This window comes from Pecten maximus, chromosome 2 (assembly GCF_902652985.1).
Source record: "Pecten maximus chromosome 2, xPecMax1.1, whole genome shotgun sequence".
NCBI classification, from domain to species: Eukaryota; Metazoa; Mollusca; class Bivalvia; order Pectinida; family Pectinidae; genus Pecten; species Pecten maximus.
Genome location: NC_047016.1, coordinates 28,549,932 through 28,566,372, shown reverse-complemented (window position 1 = coordinate 28,566,372; position 16,441 = coordinate 28,549,932). Strand labels below are relative to the sequence as shown.

General features: G+C 38.7%; 1 protein-coding gene across 1 annotated transcript in view; it reads left to right on the top strand.

Annotated features, from left to right (window-relative positions):
- Window positions 1–16,441, top strand: part of LOC117342375 (neurotrypsin-like) — a 31,174-nt gene that overhangs the window by 12,484 nt on the left and 2,249 nt on the right. Inside the window, exons 3-10 of the mRNA XM_033904527.1 lie at window positions 155–372; window positions 1,173–1,320; window positions 2,063–2,244; window positions 3,742–3,868; window positions 4,195–4,376; window positions 5,943–6,081; window positions 14,682–14,836; window positions 15,196–15,339. Of these exons, the coding sequence (XP_033760418.1) occupies window positions 155–372; window positions 1,173–1,320; window positions 2,063–2,244; window positions 3,742–3,868; window positions 4,195–4,376; window positions 5,943–6,081; window positions 14,682–14,836; window positions 15,196–15,339 (1,295 nt within the window). The remainder of the gene's footprint in view (window positions 1–154; window positions 373–1,172; window positions 1,321–2,062; window positions 2,245–3,741; window positions 3,869–4,194; window positions 4,377–5,942; window positions 6,082–14,681; window positions 14,837–15,195; window positions 15,340–16,441) is intronic.

The following is a 16,441-nucleotide window of genomic DNA, read 5'->3' as shown; positions in this document are numbered from 1 at the left end:
ACACTCCATTTGTTAGATAAATTTAGATGAATTTCAAGATACATATGGAATACTCGGAAGCCTACACCTTCGATTCCATATTAACTTAAATGGTTTTAAGTTAGAGAAACAAAAAACTTGTACTTATTTTTTAATTTAATATGTATTGTTGTAGAGGAGGATCATGGAAAAATGGAGATTCGGGTGATGGAACGTTTTGGTTAACAGATGTAGATTGTGATGGGACTGAAGATCGTATTGAAAATTGTTACTCCAAACCCATCGTATCTACCAAATGCAAGGACGAGCACAATGCCTATGTTTATCAAACGTGCAAACCACCAAAGGGTAAATGTAACCATGAACTGGTTATCGACCTTTTGATACAATTAGGTATAATTTAGGTGAAATGACCCGTGGTCCTTAACATGTAAGTGAATAGACACGTACTTCATTGTTTACATGTTTGTTATCATTATGTTGATGTTAGTAAATGACTGATAAGCTATCCCTACCAAATGTTCAATACGCTAGCTAAAGATTGACAGATTAGAAGAAATGAGACAATATATCTAACTGAATATATAACTGAAGGTAGGAAAAAGCCGTTGTCAAAATATCATTTTTGAAAAGTTTGTTATTTTAGAAAGTCAATCATGTTAAAATCAAACGGATACAAAAAAAAAAAAAAAAAAAAATTGTCCAAATATATCGAAGCGGCTAATTCAACAAGAACTTGCATTGTTTCTTTCATGTACAAATTTATCTTCGAAAATGGCAAACACATTTGTTTTGATAATACTTAATAAAGAGTATGCAAATTCAAACAAAGACAACGTTTTTGTTTGTGATGAAATACAGTTTATTCAATGATCAAGAAAAGGGAATCTTTAATAACTTGAAATTTTCCTGTTTTAGAGCTCAGAACGAAATATCTTGTGGCAACTAAATGACAGACAAACACACAAGGATGACATAGTAAACAATATTTTGTGCTGCCATGTGTTCTCAATATGTATTTATATAGATGTCGTCAGTTGTAGTAACGAAATCGGGACATATAAAATGAATTTAAATTGATACATTTCTTTCTATGAAACAATGATATACAAATACTGATTTATATGACAAAGGCAATATAATTTATTTCGCAAAGAAAAATAAAAATTAAATTTTACCAATGTGTTTTGTAGATGGCGTTTTACGGTTACAAGATGGACCGATACAAAATGAGGGCAGACTAGAAATATATCACGATGAAGAATGGAGAGCAATATGTGATCATAAATGGAATACATTTCCTCAGAATGCACACGTTGCATGTCGTCAACTTGGTTATAAGTAAGTCATGTATCAGTACTTCTACAACAATACGCTGTGTTATTCCACTCTCAAGTTTTTGTATAAATTCCGACTATTCGATATATATATGTTATATTCCACTATGACCTTCCGGTCTTTTGATTGGTCAAGAATTCGAACTTTGACCCGAGCTGCAATTGTTTTGGACGTCATCAACAATCGAATGAAATCACATCACCGGGTCCCGGCCGTCACCTGAACACTTTATTTGTATATGCGAAATAAGACTTGGCCACGTTTCCCTTTAATTCAAGCCGATATTATTGTGGTAGAAATAGGTCACACGACTCATGATTGGTGAATATGGAATTTATTTTCCACTCTTAAGTTAGTTTTTAAAAGTTACAAAAGACACTCGCTAAAGCTCGTGTCTTTTGTAACTTTAAAAAAAGAACTTACTCATGTGAAATAAATTCCATATCCAACAACCACTTATTTTGTAACCTCTATTTATTGCATTCCTTGTGACATTGCCTAAAACGATGAAGCATAAGACTTTTCTTTTCATATTGCCACCATCTCTAACTGTTTAAGACTCTTCAATGCTTCAATTACTTTTAAAACAAGTAAGGCTAAAGAAAGTATCATAACTAACGTGAAAGTCCGCATGCTTTTTCTCAGTAGGATAACAATCCGTACATCTCCACCTATATAGAATACAATGATTAAAACAATAAGACAGTCTAAGTACTACGTGACATATTAATGTATATTATAACAGAGGCGGATCAAGTCGAACAGCTGGATATTTAGAACGGTCTAGAAGTCTTAAGTTTTGGATGGACGATATAAAGTGTCTCGGTAACGAAACTCACATACAGGACTGTTCCTTTAGAGGTTGGGGAATTGAGAACTGTTACTACTACTTTGACCAAATTTATGTAGCATGCGACGAATATAAAGGTAGGTTCTTGTTTATTTGTAAACCATCAATTACTCTTGAGATTAGTTTTATGACACTTCAGAAAATATTTTTAGTTCTCTGATATTAATAGGTACATTCTAATTTTATAAACAACGAATGCTGTTATCATATCATTGTCGATGAAAATATTCACACGGTCTTGTGCATGATGTAAGCCTTAAAAACACTCGACATTTGTACTCAAGCCATCGTTTACGAAAAGAAAATATTAACAATATTCAGTATATTACATCAATTTAGATAGTTTTGCTACTTTGGTAATTTCTGTTGGAATAACTAAGGTTAGCCAGGTAATTAATGACAAATAGTTTGTTGTGTTAAATCCACTTCAACAGAACCATCCGCTAATATATCGAAATGACATTTATATCAATACAAATGTTTAGGATAGTAGTATAACAATAGTGCAAAAAATGAATATATAAGGATTGCCAAAGTGGATGTGACACGCGTTTCCATGGAAGTTGGGCGATTTGGATTGCCACACCTTTGGTCCTTAACATCACTTAAGGACAACTGTATGGTTCTGTAATTTGGTATTTACTATATGTAACCGTATATATTATGTAATGCGAATCCCATATTTTTTCACTTGCAATTTGTGGCCAAACATGTTTCGAGTTTCCTATAAGCGATTAAGCTGACATTCGATTGCTAAGCAATTTAGATACATCAAATAACTCTGGTACGAGCTGTTTGGTTAATCTTCTGGTATACCAAATCAAAACCGACATCTGTACTTTTTACTTTACTTACTTGTACTTTTGTCTTCACTTTGCAAACTTCTTTGATTATAATTTTCTGATTCGCCACATTAATAATACGTCTCATAAATAGCTTATTACATATTCGTTCTTTACCTTTTATTCGTTAATATTATGACGTCACAATATCCGGCCATTCAATAACTTAGCATTTGTGATGTCATAATCCATGCTAAATCTGATTAACTTCATGTGTAAATTTTGATACATATCGGTATCTTAATCCGTAGACACATATACATATACGTATACATATGACCCTAGCGTGTGCGGAGACCTAAATCGACCAACAAAGGCAATTTCGATTAATGAAAAAGGTCCCTGAAATCAGGATAAGGCTAATGATTATGATGCATTTCCCTAAATTCAGGGACGTGTATACTTTGGCAATAGTCAATGATAAACTCCAATTCCAATTCCAATACCTGTTTGCTTAATGAAAGTACAGACACGTCCTCTTTCTATACTCTATGCCCTGTTTTCTCCATCTTCTCTGGAAATGACTCCTATTTTCTGTTTGAGCCGTCTCACATTGTGAAGGGGTTTCAGGACCGCTGATACGTCAGGACTTGTAGATATCCATTAGATGTTTTCAGGTAATAGTTATGACATGATCGACATATAAAGTGAACATTTGATATGATATTTTGTTGCAAAGGCGAATTTAACCCCTTTATATATTTATTATAGATAACCTGACTCGGCTTGTAGGTGGTTCTGACCAGTACGAGGGCCGACTGGAGGTATATCACGCCGGTCAATGGGGCTCTGTCTGTATTTATCGATGGGATAACTTTGTGTTAAATGCCCATGTAGCCTGCCGACAGCTCGGTCACACGTAAGCTAAATTAACTCGAATAAAACAAATAGTGTTTTGCTTTATGTTATATATTCATAAATGTTCATCGTACAGAAATGATATCCTAAGATCCAATAATTTAGGTGACTGTTTCCCGGGATATGTTATCATTTGTGTATTATATTTAAATGTATGGCTATATTTAAAAAAAGAATGAGATTTCCTATAAAGGGCGATGCCTGTATAATTGATCAATTAATCAAGACCATTGGTATATTGAGACTTTGTTTATACATATTTTGTTTTCGTCTCATATTGAAATCACGAGACAATTATAAAATATGTCATATAATATCTTGTTACAGTGGTGGTTCGTTCAGACCAGTCACTGTCACAGAGCGAGGTGAGGGACAGTTCTGGTTGGACGGCATTGAATGCAACGGCGATGAAGTTAATTTGAACGATTGTAATTTCAACGGTTTGGGGAGTGAGAACTGCTCCCATTCCGAAAACGACGACGTATTCCTTCAGTGTAATCCTAACGAAGGTAGGTGATTTGTACACCTTTATCAAGCATATTAGGTTTGTACACTTAATTAAACAAATGTGTGACATTCGTACATTCTTTCCACGGAATACCTAGGTTTTTAAATTGTTATCCAAGGCAGTTTCACGTTCTGCAATTTAGAGTTGAGATATAGACAACGGCAGAAACGTGTGCGGTCCGCCACATGCATATAACATAAGTTTCCACCTTTATACATGAATGTTAAAATACATGTATTGATAAAGATCATAAATAATGAAGTGCCTGGTGTATATCATCCAACGGTTATCAGTAACACAATTTTATAAATATCTACAGCAGATGTTTATGTTATATAAATGAACACCAACGAACAAAATGAGATGAACAACTCAATAGTTGTAACTTGTGATAGGGCGCTAGTCTGGGAACTAAACCACCCTTGCTGAACTGAAACACATATTCTAGTGCATTTTCGCCGAGCCAACCAGGCGAGTAGTGGGTGGAGCTTGATATCGAATGCTTTGCCACCCTTTTGAGATGCCAAAGTGGAGATCTCCCACCAAGAGTTTGTTCAACTTGGGAGATTTAGCGCGGCAACATTTAAACGACATAATTTTTTTTGGTTTTGGTCTAACTAACGATTTTTTAATCATTTTATCTATTTTAATTTCCCAATGTATTTTTTCTTTCTCTTTTTTATATATCTATCTAATTTATTTGTCAATCAAAAGATTCAACTCCTTCTATTTGAACATGACATAAAAATCCGGAATTTTTATAGAGGCTTCCGGCTCTTCTTTTACTATTACCCAATCAAAGATGGCGGTCGGTACAAATGTTCTGCTACTGTCAGTACGATGTTGTCACATTCATATCATTTTCATGTGAGTAAATCATTGCTAATTGTTATTAAAGTATTTGTTTTCATGTGATGGCCTTTAATTCTTATCACAAACGTTATTAGTTAACCGTGCCATTGCTTAAATGACCAAAGGGACCGAGACTTGACGCATGGCTGATCCAAGCCGGCCCGACAACGGACTGCCTACTCTTAATTACATTTTTTTGTATGTCAGACTAATTGCCTTCACACCTGTGTATACACAAACAAACCACGGTCCAAGTGTATTGATAAAGGCCAGACATAATTTTTGGATGCCATGCAATCTGGTACATTGATTAGTAATGGCTTAACGTGATTTAGAGGGAGAATTTTCTGAAAAACGTGAGATTTTGTCTCACGTCGCGTGAGAGAGGTCTTCGTGGGAGAAAGCTATCAATATCGTGAGTCTCCCAACGGGGACGTGAGAGGTGGAAACCCTGCTGAACGTAAGATTCATGTAAACATGATTAGTGGGTAGAAACAATATGTATACTCTGATAATTTAAAGCAAATTACGTTTTGCATACCGAATGCATATGACGCATGTATTGAAAGAGGAAAACGTGATGTGATAATAGGAAGGCTTTGATAAAATATCAGTATATTTAACTGAGTTTGAGAAAGGGGACGCTATCAAATGCCTGTATATGAAAACGTCTATATAATAACTGTAAGCGACATCGATGATAACTTTGTTTAAGGGGCTGTGCAGCTTGTCGATGGAACTAACCGCTACAATGGACTTGTACAAGTTTTTAACAATGGGAACTGGAAATCCCTTTGCAATGATGTCTGGACAAACGATAATTTGAATGTCGTATGCCGGCAATTTGGAACAACGTATGTAAATATATCTATTTGTATAGTGAATGCATTGAATATTATGATAGATATTGCTTATAATAACCTTAGCAGTTCGGATATTTAGGTCTTACTTTTCCATATGCGAAGTACATTTGTAAATTGTAGCAAATTGCAATATACTGTATCCCGAAAACATTTTTTGATGCAAGAACTTCCTGAAACACAATGTAGGGGAAATACGGGTATGTAACGGGAACAAGCAAGAGGTGCACCCTGGTTTTGAAGCTATAGGGTAGCCCAAGATTTTCTCTTGCCCTGTCACTATGTCTGGTGTAGGGCCAGAGCGCACTACTATATGAAAACGTGGAATTATCCGACACCGTTTGGTGTCGCTAAGAATTTGGTGCAAATACAATAAAATTGGGTGTGACATAACACCTACCTCACATATATGGATAAATGAGATATTTATTTACCTCAAAACACCCATTTAGTCCCACTTAGGTGTTTTATTTCGTCTATATAGACCCTCGCTGTACGCTAGTCAAAATTCCATACTTGACTCGATGCCATATTGCTAACTATGTAGGTCGCGGTCGGCCTAATTACCCTAATCAGTGCGCGATGGAGCGAGAAGAAAAAAATACAACATTTATATTTTTATATATTTTACCGCTTACAATTTATAAATAATGAATTTTTAAATTGAATATAACAGGTTTTGGGAAATAATAAGCTTAGTTTTCTTATTTTAAATAATGTAAAAAGAAAAACACAATAAATGATATGTGGTCTTTTCGGTCCATTGCGTTCCGATTCGGGTAGTTAGTCGTACTGTCACTTACAAAATGGCTGGTCAACATTTCGAAATTTTGACTAGCGTAAAGCGAGGGTCTATTCGGGCGGAATAAACCACCTAGATGGGACTGAATGGGTGTTCCGGTGTAAATAAATATCTCATTTATCAATACATATAAGGTAGGTGTTATCTCACACCCGATTTTATTGTATTTGCACCAAATTCTTAGCGACACCAAACGGTGTCTGTGCTGTCCAATAAACAATGTACAGCCAGTTTACCTCGTACAACATCCTTTATTTCCAACTAGTTTGTTTTACATATAGTTGTAGTGTTTTGGTGTTGAAAGGTGTGAAAAATGTTGAAAAATGGTAAAAGTCTGTAATAAACAGAAACAAAGAAACGTAAGAATACGCGTAAAAAATTGAATTTACATGTATAGCAATTTTAGCATTGTCAGTTATATGGTAACTATGAGCTTCCATGCATTGAAAATTTTGACAAACTGACGATTCCTTCGATCACGAAAATTCCATAATCTTAATAAATGTCGTAGTTTCAATGTTCATCAATGATTGGCATCAATAAATCTTCAATTCAAATAGCAGCATTGTTATTAAAAGTTCACAACTGAGAGTCATAGCTCCGTCTGCACATCGTATAGTGACACCACATGGTACGAGCGCAGAGGTTTCACAACTGTTGAAATAGTCGTACTTTGTAAGAAATAACAGTCATAAATGAACAAAAACCACTTATATTACTTATATAAGTTCTGATAACTGAAAGTACTTACACCGTGGATGCTGCAAGTTACATACAACATCTTTTTCTTTACACGAAGTATGCATCAACCGTAGTAAACAACATTGTCAATATTGAGAGTTCTTCAAAGGGAGATAATCGCGAGACTACTACGGAAGCCGCGGCGGCACACTCCTCGCCTGATGTCACTAGACAACACTACCGAGTACCACATAATACACTTTCTATGACACATTCAGCCTTTGTTGTCTCCAAGAAGTAAGATCAGTTCGTTGATCGGTCGTACATATAACACAGGCTTTCCTTGTCCGGAAGTAATCTTGACCTCTGCCGTTCGAACTAAACCGTCATTGCTTGGGAAGACCCTTGCGACATAACCCAATGGCCAGTTGTTCCTTGATACCTCCTTGTCCCTCAGTAGCACAATATCCCCTATCGCGATATTCTTGCGCTTGTCATTCCATTTCCGTCGAGGTTGTAGAGTATGGAGGTATTGGGCTCTCCAGCGCTTCCAAAATGTGTCGGCTAGAACCTTCACTCTTTTCCACTGCGCCTTGTGCAAACTATAATTATCAAGAGGCACAAATGGTTCGATGATGGAGTCTGGTTTCTGTGTCAGAAGTGTAGCCGGACTGATTGGAAATGGATCCTCCGGATCTGAAGACACGGGTACTAGTGGCCTGGCGTTAACGATCGCGCAAACCTCAGCTAGGAAGGTAACGAGTACTTCGTGAGTCAAATTAGTGTCCATCACTGTTGTCAGCATTGACTCAAGAACGCGACGTGAGACACCTATCATCCTTTCCCAAGCCCCGCCCATATGTGATGCGTGCGGTGGGTTGAAAAGCCAGGTAGTTCCGCGGTCGTATAGGAATGTCTTCACTGCTTCTTCCTCAACCTTAAAGGCGTTAATCTGCAGATCATCCACCGCGCCAATGAAATTAGTGCCACGATCTGATCGGATCTGTTTTACATGGCCCCTCACAGCGGTAAACCTTCTGAAGGCATTAATAAAAGACGACGAACTCAGATCTTCTACCACCTCTATGTGGATAGCCCTGGTGGTGAGGCATGTGAACCTAATTGCCCAGCGTTTTGCTTGGGCTGAACCACCACGAGTACGCCTGCTAACAATCTGCCATGGACCGAAAGTGTCCACACCGACGTTGGTGAATGGTGGGCCAGGTTGAAGTCGGTCGGAAGGTATGTCTGCCATCAATTGGTGCTCCAATTTCCCTCGAAGTTTACGACATTTCACGCACGCATGCAAGACCGTTGATACCAAGCGCTTACAGCCCGTTATCCAATATCCGGCTGTCCTCACGGCTCCTTCTGTGAAATTTCGCCCTTGGTGTTTAACCTGTTCATGAAATAGTCTCACGAGAAGTAATGCGACATGATGCTTCCCAGGGATGATGATTGGATTCATTTCATTCTGTTGAACATGGCTTTGATTTAGGCGTCCGCCTACTCGTAGAATTCCATCCTGATCCAAAAATGCGTTCAGTGACAGAATCGAACTTCCGTTTGGAAGAAGTTGATCGCGTTCGAGACTGTCTAGTTCTTCCGGATATGCCTCTTTTTGCACCTCCTTAACCACGAATTGTTCGGCCTTGTGGTAAGCAGCAACACTTCTGTCCTTACTGCAAATATGCCAACCCCTACACTCGGACTTGCTGACAATGGACTGTGCAACATGCGTCAGTGTCATAATAGCCCTGATCAGGTTCCACCAAGTAGAAAATCTTGCGAAGCGATGAGAACCAAGTGGTGACTGTTTGACGTCTGTCTTTAGACTTTGAACCTGGGGCCTTACCTCTTTGTCATCTTCTGGTTCATGCAGATCAAACATATGCTCTGATGTCATATCATTAATCGTAGTAAGACGAGTAGGTCCATTGAGCCACATGCTGTCTTGAATAGCCTGGGCGGGTACTGATCTTGTCCCTTCATCTGCTGGATTTCTATCTGTTTGCACATACGACCATTGATCTGCGTCCGTCACGTGTATAATGCGTTCTACCCTATTGGCTACATATGTATTAAACCTCCTTGTTTTGTTGTATATGTAACCAAGTACAACTTTGCTATCGGTGTGGAATCGAAATTTCTCAAGAGGGATATGTAAGTGGTCAGATACTGTCTCTGCTATGTCCACGGCCAATACTGCAGCACACAATTCCAGTCTCGGTATCGTATGGCCATGGAGGGGGGCTACCTTAGCCTTGCCAAGAATGAATCCAATATCTTGTTTTCCGTTTCCATCCTTTGTATGTAGATTACTTACTGCAGCGATAGCTTTCTCGGAAGCATCAGAGAAGACATGGACGGTACTGTCAATAGATAGTTTGAATGAAAACTGTGCGTAGGTCCGAGGTATACGAACATGTTGTAGGTGTTCAAGAGAGTCTCTCCAGAGTTCCCATTGTATGCGATGTTCTGCGGGGAGAGGTTCATCCCAATCCTTGGTTCCATGAATAAGAGATCTCAAAAAGTGTTTCCCATCGATTACTACTGGAGCCAAAAAACCTAATGGGTCGAAGATCCCGTTGACAGTTGACAGTATGCCCCTGCGCGTGTATGGTTTAGCTTCTGTTGAGACTTGATAAAGAAACGAGTCGGTTTCCAAACTCCAACTGACTCCCAAGCTACACTGAATAGGCAGTGGTTTACATCCTAAATCGAGATCCTTAACACCTTTTGCAAGGTCGTCTGCAGGAAAAGAGTTCATAACTTCATCACTATTGGAGGTAATTTTGTGTAAGCGTAGTTTCCCTCCTTGGTGAAGTGCATGCTGTGTTCTTTTCATAAGGTCAACAGCTTCGTCGACAGTTGGTAATGAGGTAAGCCCGTCATCCACGTAGAAGTCATTAGTGACAAAGTCGGAAACGTCATCATCATTTCCTTCGACTGACTTTCGAAGTCCTAAGGTGGCAATGGCAGGAGAAGGACTGTTTCCGAAGACGTGGACGCACATGCGATATTCCACCAACTCATTTTCCGGATTGTTGTCCTAGTACCATAAGAACCTTAAGTAGTTCCTGTGGTCTTCCCTTACTTGAAAGCAATAGAACATTTGCTCAATGTCTCCTACTATAGCTACCGACTCCCTTCGGAACCGCATCAGCACTCCAAGTAAGCTATTTGCAAGGTCTGGACCAGACATGAGGACATCGTTCAATGAAACTCCATTGTGCCTTGCCGAGGAGTCAAACACTGCTCTAAGTTGCTCCGGTTTCCGCGGGTGGTATACACCGAAAATTGGTAAATACCAACATTCTTCGCTGTCCTTAAGCGCCGGCGCTAACTCGGCGTGGCCACTACTGAATATCTTTTCCATGAAGTCTACGAAGTGCTGTCGCTTCACGGGGTTCTTTCGCAGACTTGTATCCAGGGTTCTTGCTCGTTTAACAGCTTGTGTTCGGTTGTTAGTCAATCTTGGTCGTGGATCGCGGAATGGCAGTGGAGCTATCCATTTACCATCATCACCTTTCACAAGCTCTTCTTTCATGATGCCGAGAAACCTTCGGTCTTCCTGTGACATGCTGACTTTCTCATCCTCTTTTGTACGATGGAACGCATGTTTTCCTAATACATCAAGCTCCTTTAAGGACCTGTTCGCATCGTAGATGCACTCAAATTCGTTCGGACAGGGTTTGAAGAGTGATGGTCGGCCATCTGCTAGGAAATTGATTTTACAAACATTTACTAGTTCTGGAATGTGAGTCCTTCCTAAGCAAGTCTCTCCGATTATGACCCAACCGAGAGGGAGTTTCTGGGCATATGGCGTGTTTGATGGTCCTATTCTCTGGTCCAAAACATGATGAGCTCTAATTACGTCCCTTCCAATAAGCATCAAAATGTGAGCAGTGTTGTCAATAGGAGGAATACACTTGGCAACGTCTCTGAGATGGGCGTAGTTTTCGGCTACCTCAGGAGTAGGTATTTCATCGCGAATTTCAGGGACGCGGTCACATTCTAACAGGATGGGAATGTCAAGACTTATAGACCTGTCTACAGGTTCAACGATAACCTTAGTCGAGTTTCTGCCTGTGGTCTTCGAAACCCCGGACACCGAAGATAACACGTAGTTGTGTTGTTTTCCTTTAATGCCAAGTTGGTCAAATAATTGTGATTTGGCCAGTGACATGTTGCTCTGGTCGTCAATCATAGCATAAAGTCTGATGCGGTCTGTGGGTCGGTCTTGATGGAACGCGTCAACAAGAACAATTTTGGCACATGATTTCCCTTTGAACTTATTGCCACAGATCTGCGTGCAGTTAACTTGGACAGGAGATTTAGATACCAGTGATGCAGGCTCCTCGCCGTACTCTCAGGAGCCTGAATTCGACTGATGCTCAAGATGGAGTGCTGTGCAGTGCCTTTCACTATTACATTCGCTACAAGGTTGTTTCACATCACAGTTGCGACTGATGTGTGACGTCGATTCACAGCACCGGAAGCAGACCTTCTTATCCCGCAACAACTTCTTCCTCTCCTCCATCGACATGGTAAGGAAGGCCCTACATTTGTTGAGAGTGTGGGAACTAACGTTGTGTAGAAAACAAGTCTTTCTGTTTATGTCACTGTTTTGTATGTCGTTTAGATTCGGGTCCACACCATTTCTCAAGCAAATCCATCTCATCTCTTGGGGTGACGTTAAGATCTGCCATGATTGACTTAAAGCTTGATTTCCAGGTTTGGTATGACTCTGGTCTGTCATCAAAATTTGTTAACCTTGAGAGAAGAAGATCCTTCTTCAACAGAAAACGGGTGAGGTCCATAGCTATACCTGTGTCCGTATTGGTTGCCGTAGTAAAAACAGGTGCATTTGGATTCATAGGTAAATGCAATTGTGGGTCTGCTGTCACCGGGAGTTCAGCACTATGATCATGAAATACTGTTTCTTCGACATAGGCTCTTGTTCGTTGCTGCGTGTCAAATTTCGGAGTAGCTTCTAGGTCGGCTTTCTCCAGTTTGGCTGCTGCGCTAGCTCGAGCACTTTCCAGTTCAAGCCTTGTCTGCCTCTTCTTTAGGGCCGCCTCTTGTTCAGCATATTGCAGGCGTGCCTTCTGTGCTTCAGCCTTTGCCTTTTTTCTAGCGATGACAGAAATCACACTTGAATTTTTCGAACTAGACCCAGCACTGGATTGTCTCGAAGATAATGCAGGCTCAATTGACTTTTGCTTCTCTGCCCGCTCCATACACGTGCCTTATTCCTTAATAGATTGATCTATGACTAACGTATGACTGTGCCATCTCAAACTCTGGTTATCAAGAAGTTCAAGGCTCTCTTCTGTGTTTTTGCGTTTCAGATAATCGAAGAAACTGGATTGGAGTTTATCAAGGCTACCAGTACATTCCCGTATGTTTCTCTCAAGGTCGATCAGGGAATCGAGATCTAATTTCCTACCTTCACCTTTTACACGTCGAAGATGGGAATCTAATTCTATCCACATATCCTCATAAAATTTGTTGTGACTTTGGACTGCATCCTCGTACAGTTCCTTAGCTTTGGGAGTTAACGTCCTTACCCTAGGCTGACTGGTGTGTGTTGCCTCACTGAGCTCCGTTACTTGATGTGTGTTGTCTGTGTGGTCGTCCATGCTGTATGAATTCGTGTAGGTGTAGACCGATGTCTGTGTCCTTGACGTAGACGTTGTCCCGTTGCCTGTTGAAACCGTAGCTGGATCTCAACTTCAGCCGATTGGGTACTTTTACTGTGCTGTCCCATAAACAATGTACAGCCAGTTTACCTCGTACAACATCCTTTATTTCCAACTAGTTTGTTTTACATATAGTTGTAGTGTTTTGGTGTTGAAAGGTGTTGAAAAATGTTGAAAAATGGTAAAAGTCCGTAATAAACAGAAACAAAGAAACGTAAGAATACGCGTAAAAAATTGAATTTACATGTATAGCAATTTTAGCATTGTCAGTTATATGGTAACTATGAGCTTCCATGCATTGAAAATTTTGACAAACTGACGATTCCTTCGATCACGAAAATTCCATAAATCTTAATAAATGTCGTAGTTTCAATGTTCAACAGTGATTGGCATCAATAAATCTTCAATTCAAATAGCAGCATTGTTATTAAAAGTTCACAACTGAGAGTCATAGCTCCGTCTGCACATCGTATAGTGACACCACGTGGTACGAGCGCAGAGGTTTCACAACTGTTGAAATAATCGTACTTTGTAAGAAATAACAGTCATAAATGAACAAAAACCACTTATATTACTTATATAAGTTCTGATAACTGAAAGTACTTACACCGTGGATGCTGCAAGTTACATACAACATCTTTTTCTTTACACGAAGTATGCATCAACCGTAGTAAACAACATTGTCAATATTGAGAGTTCTTCAAAGGGAGATAATCGCGAGACTACTACGGAAGCCGCGGCGGCACAGTGTCGGATAATTCCACGTTTTCATATAGTAGTGCGCTCTGGCCCTACACCAGACATGGTGACAGGGCCAGAGAAAACTCGGGCTAGCTATAGGGCTAATTTTTTGTCCTATACCATGGACTTATAAACGGCTGCAAAAATGCACCAATCGAAAACCAAAACATTATTTTGTCGACATCTATATTACATATTTGAGAAATCCATGTTTGTGCTTCATTAAGACAACACTAACTATTTGAGATAACGCTACATATATTGAAGTATCTATATAATTTATATCTCCAAAATAAAGAAGACATTCATAGCAGCGGCATAACCTCTGCATTTTGCTGTGTATACTTGTAAGGTTTTGTCCCAAATAATGAAACTTTGCCTTTATATGATTTTACGTATAATAAGGTTTTCTGTTATGATCCCACTGTTGGCCTTTGAAATAAATATCGAATCTAATAAGATTTATTTAAAACATACAGGCAATGTATCGTGGAATTTAATGTGTTGTAACAACCTTTAATGATTCTTCCATTTTTGGAAACAATTTTCATTTAACATGACGCAGCAAAGCACTGTTAATGCAAATTTTGTTTTTATAGTATGATATACTTGATAAGCCAAGCAGTGTTAATGTTACGTCAGTTATTATTACTTTCTGATAACAGAGGAAACAGAAGCGAAGAAAGAGACTTTCCTGATGGATTATACTTTTCTGGGGATTTCCTATGCCGAGGTTCTGAAGAATATATACTGAAATGTTTGTATCGCGATAGAGCATGTTCATCCCGTGAAAGAGTCGTGGTGACATGTGGAATTCCAGGTAAGCTTTCGGAAAGAAAAATATTATATGAATTGGCATACATACATAATTATATTTTGTTGCATGTTGTAAACTATTGCAAATTGCAGCTTTACTTGATACTATGTTTATATCAATACACTTCATCTGATTGTGCAGGGTACCTTATAAACAGAAGATTTAAAGGCCAATGGTCATGCATTGAAACACATCGATCATATTTACCGGCCTATGGGCATGTTTCTTCTAAGATTGTTTACTCATTCCAGTTTTGCATTTCAACTAATAACGTGCCAATTTTATTTGATAATCTAAAGAGTACAATCGTCACTACGAGTTTTAATTATCTTTTAGCTTTTGATGCCCATTTTCTTCCACAGCTTCTTCTCGAAATGGAAGGTGTGATATTGACTTACAAGAGACCTGTGAAGAAACTCTTACGTGTCAGGAGGTTAACGGATTTGGCAGATGTGTATGTAATGACGAATCTTTTTGGGATGGAAGTACAAACAAATGCAAAGACAGTAGGTACCATATCATAAAGTAAAGTCTTGTGATATGAATCCATTGTTTTAATCTATAAATACGTGACGTGTTACCCTATGTGATTCATTAAAATTTTAGCGATAAGTTTTTGAAAAACAAAATGATGTTAACTAACATATTGCTAGTGATACACCCATTTTTTACATGACTCATATATTTGTATATAAGTTGCAACGTTTGACAGTAGAAATAGCCCAGTGAATAAGTTACATAGTGTATAGTTCGAATGCATGGTCTTATTTATGGCATAACATAACAATAATTATGGTGGCATATTTCTGCCATCATGTTATTTTAGGTCGCGTTACGGTAACCTGACTTATCGAGATAATTATGTCGAAAAGTCGTGTTATTAACACAGGCAGTCGTGTTATTATGACGACCTGTCGCGATAATTTATCAAGACCGGTCAAGTTAGGTTATTGCGGATCTCGACCTAAAATGTACTTTTGCCCAGATATGCCATCTACTTAACGTTGTCGAGATAAGTTATAAATAGACACCCAGCCGTTTTGGAACGTCTCGGGCTTTACACTCATATTATTTATTGCCAAAATTAGTATTTTTGTATAATCTGTATTAATATTACACGATGTAAAACATTTCAAGTTTCACTACTTTGTACTTACGGTCAGTGCAACTGATCCATGTCAGCCATGCGCATTATGTACACGCGTGTAAAGCCCGAGACGTTCCGAAACGGCTGGATATCTATTTATAACTTATCTTAACAACGTAAGTAGATGGCATATCTGAGCAAAGGTACATTTTAGGTCGAGATTCGCGAAATTATCGCGACAGGTCGTCATAATAACACGACTTGCCGTGTAAATAACACGACTTGTCGACATAATTATCTCGACAAGTCATGTTACCGTAACGCGACCTAAAATAACACGATGGCAGAATTATGCCACCATACTTATTGTTATGCTTCTGATGGTACTTGGTTTTGTAATCATATTTGGAACTGACTCTGATTTATAAAGATGTTATTTGTCTACTGTTGACTATAGTATTATATCAATTCCAGTTTAACTGATTAATCAAGGAACAAGTTTCACTCTTTCATTCGGAGGT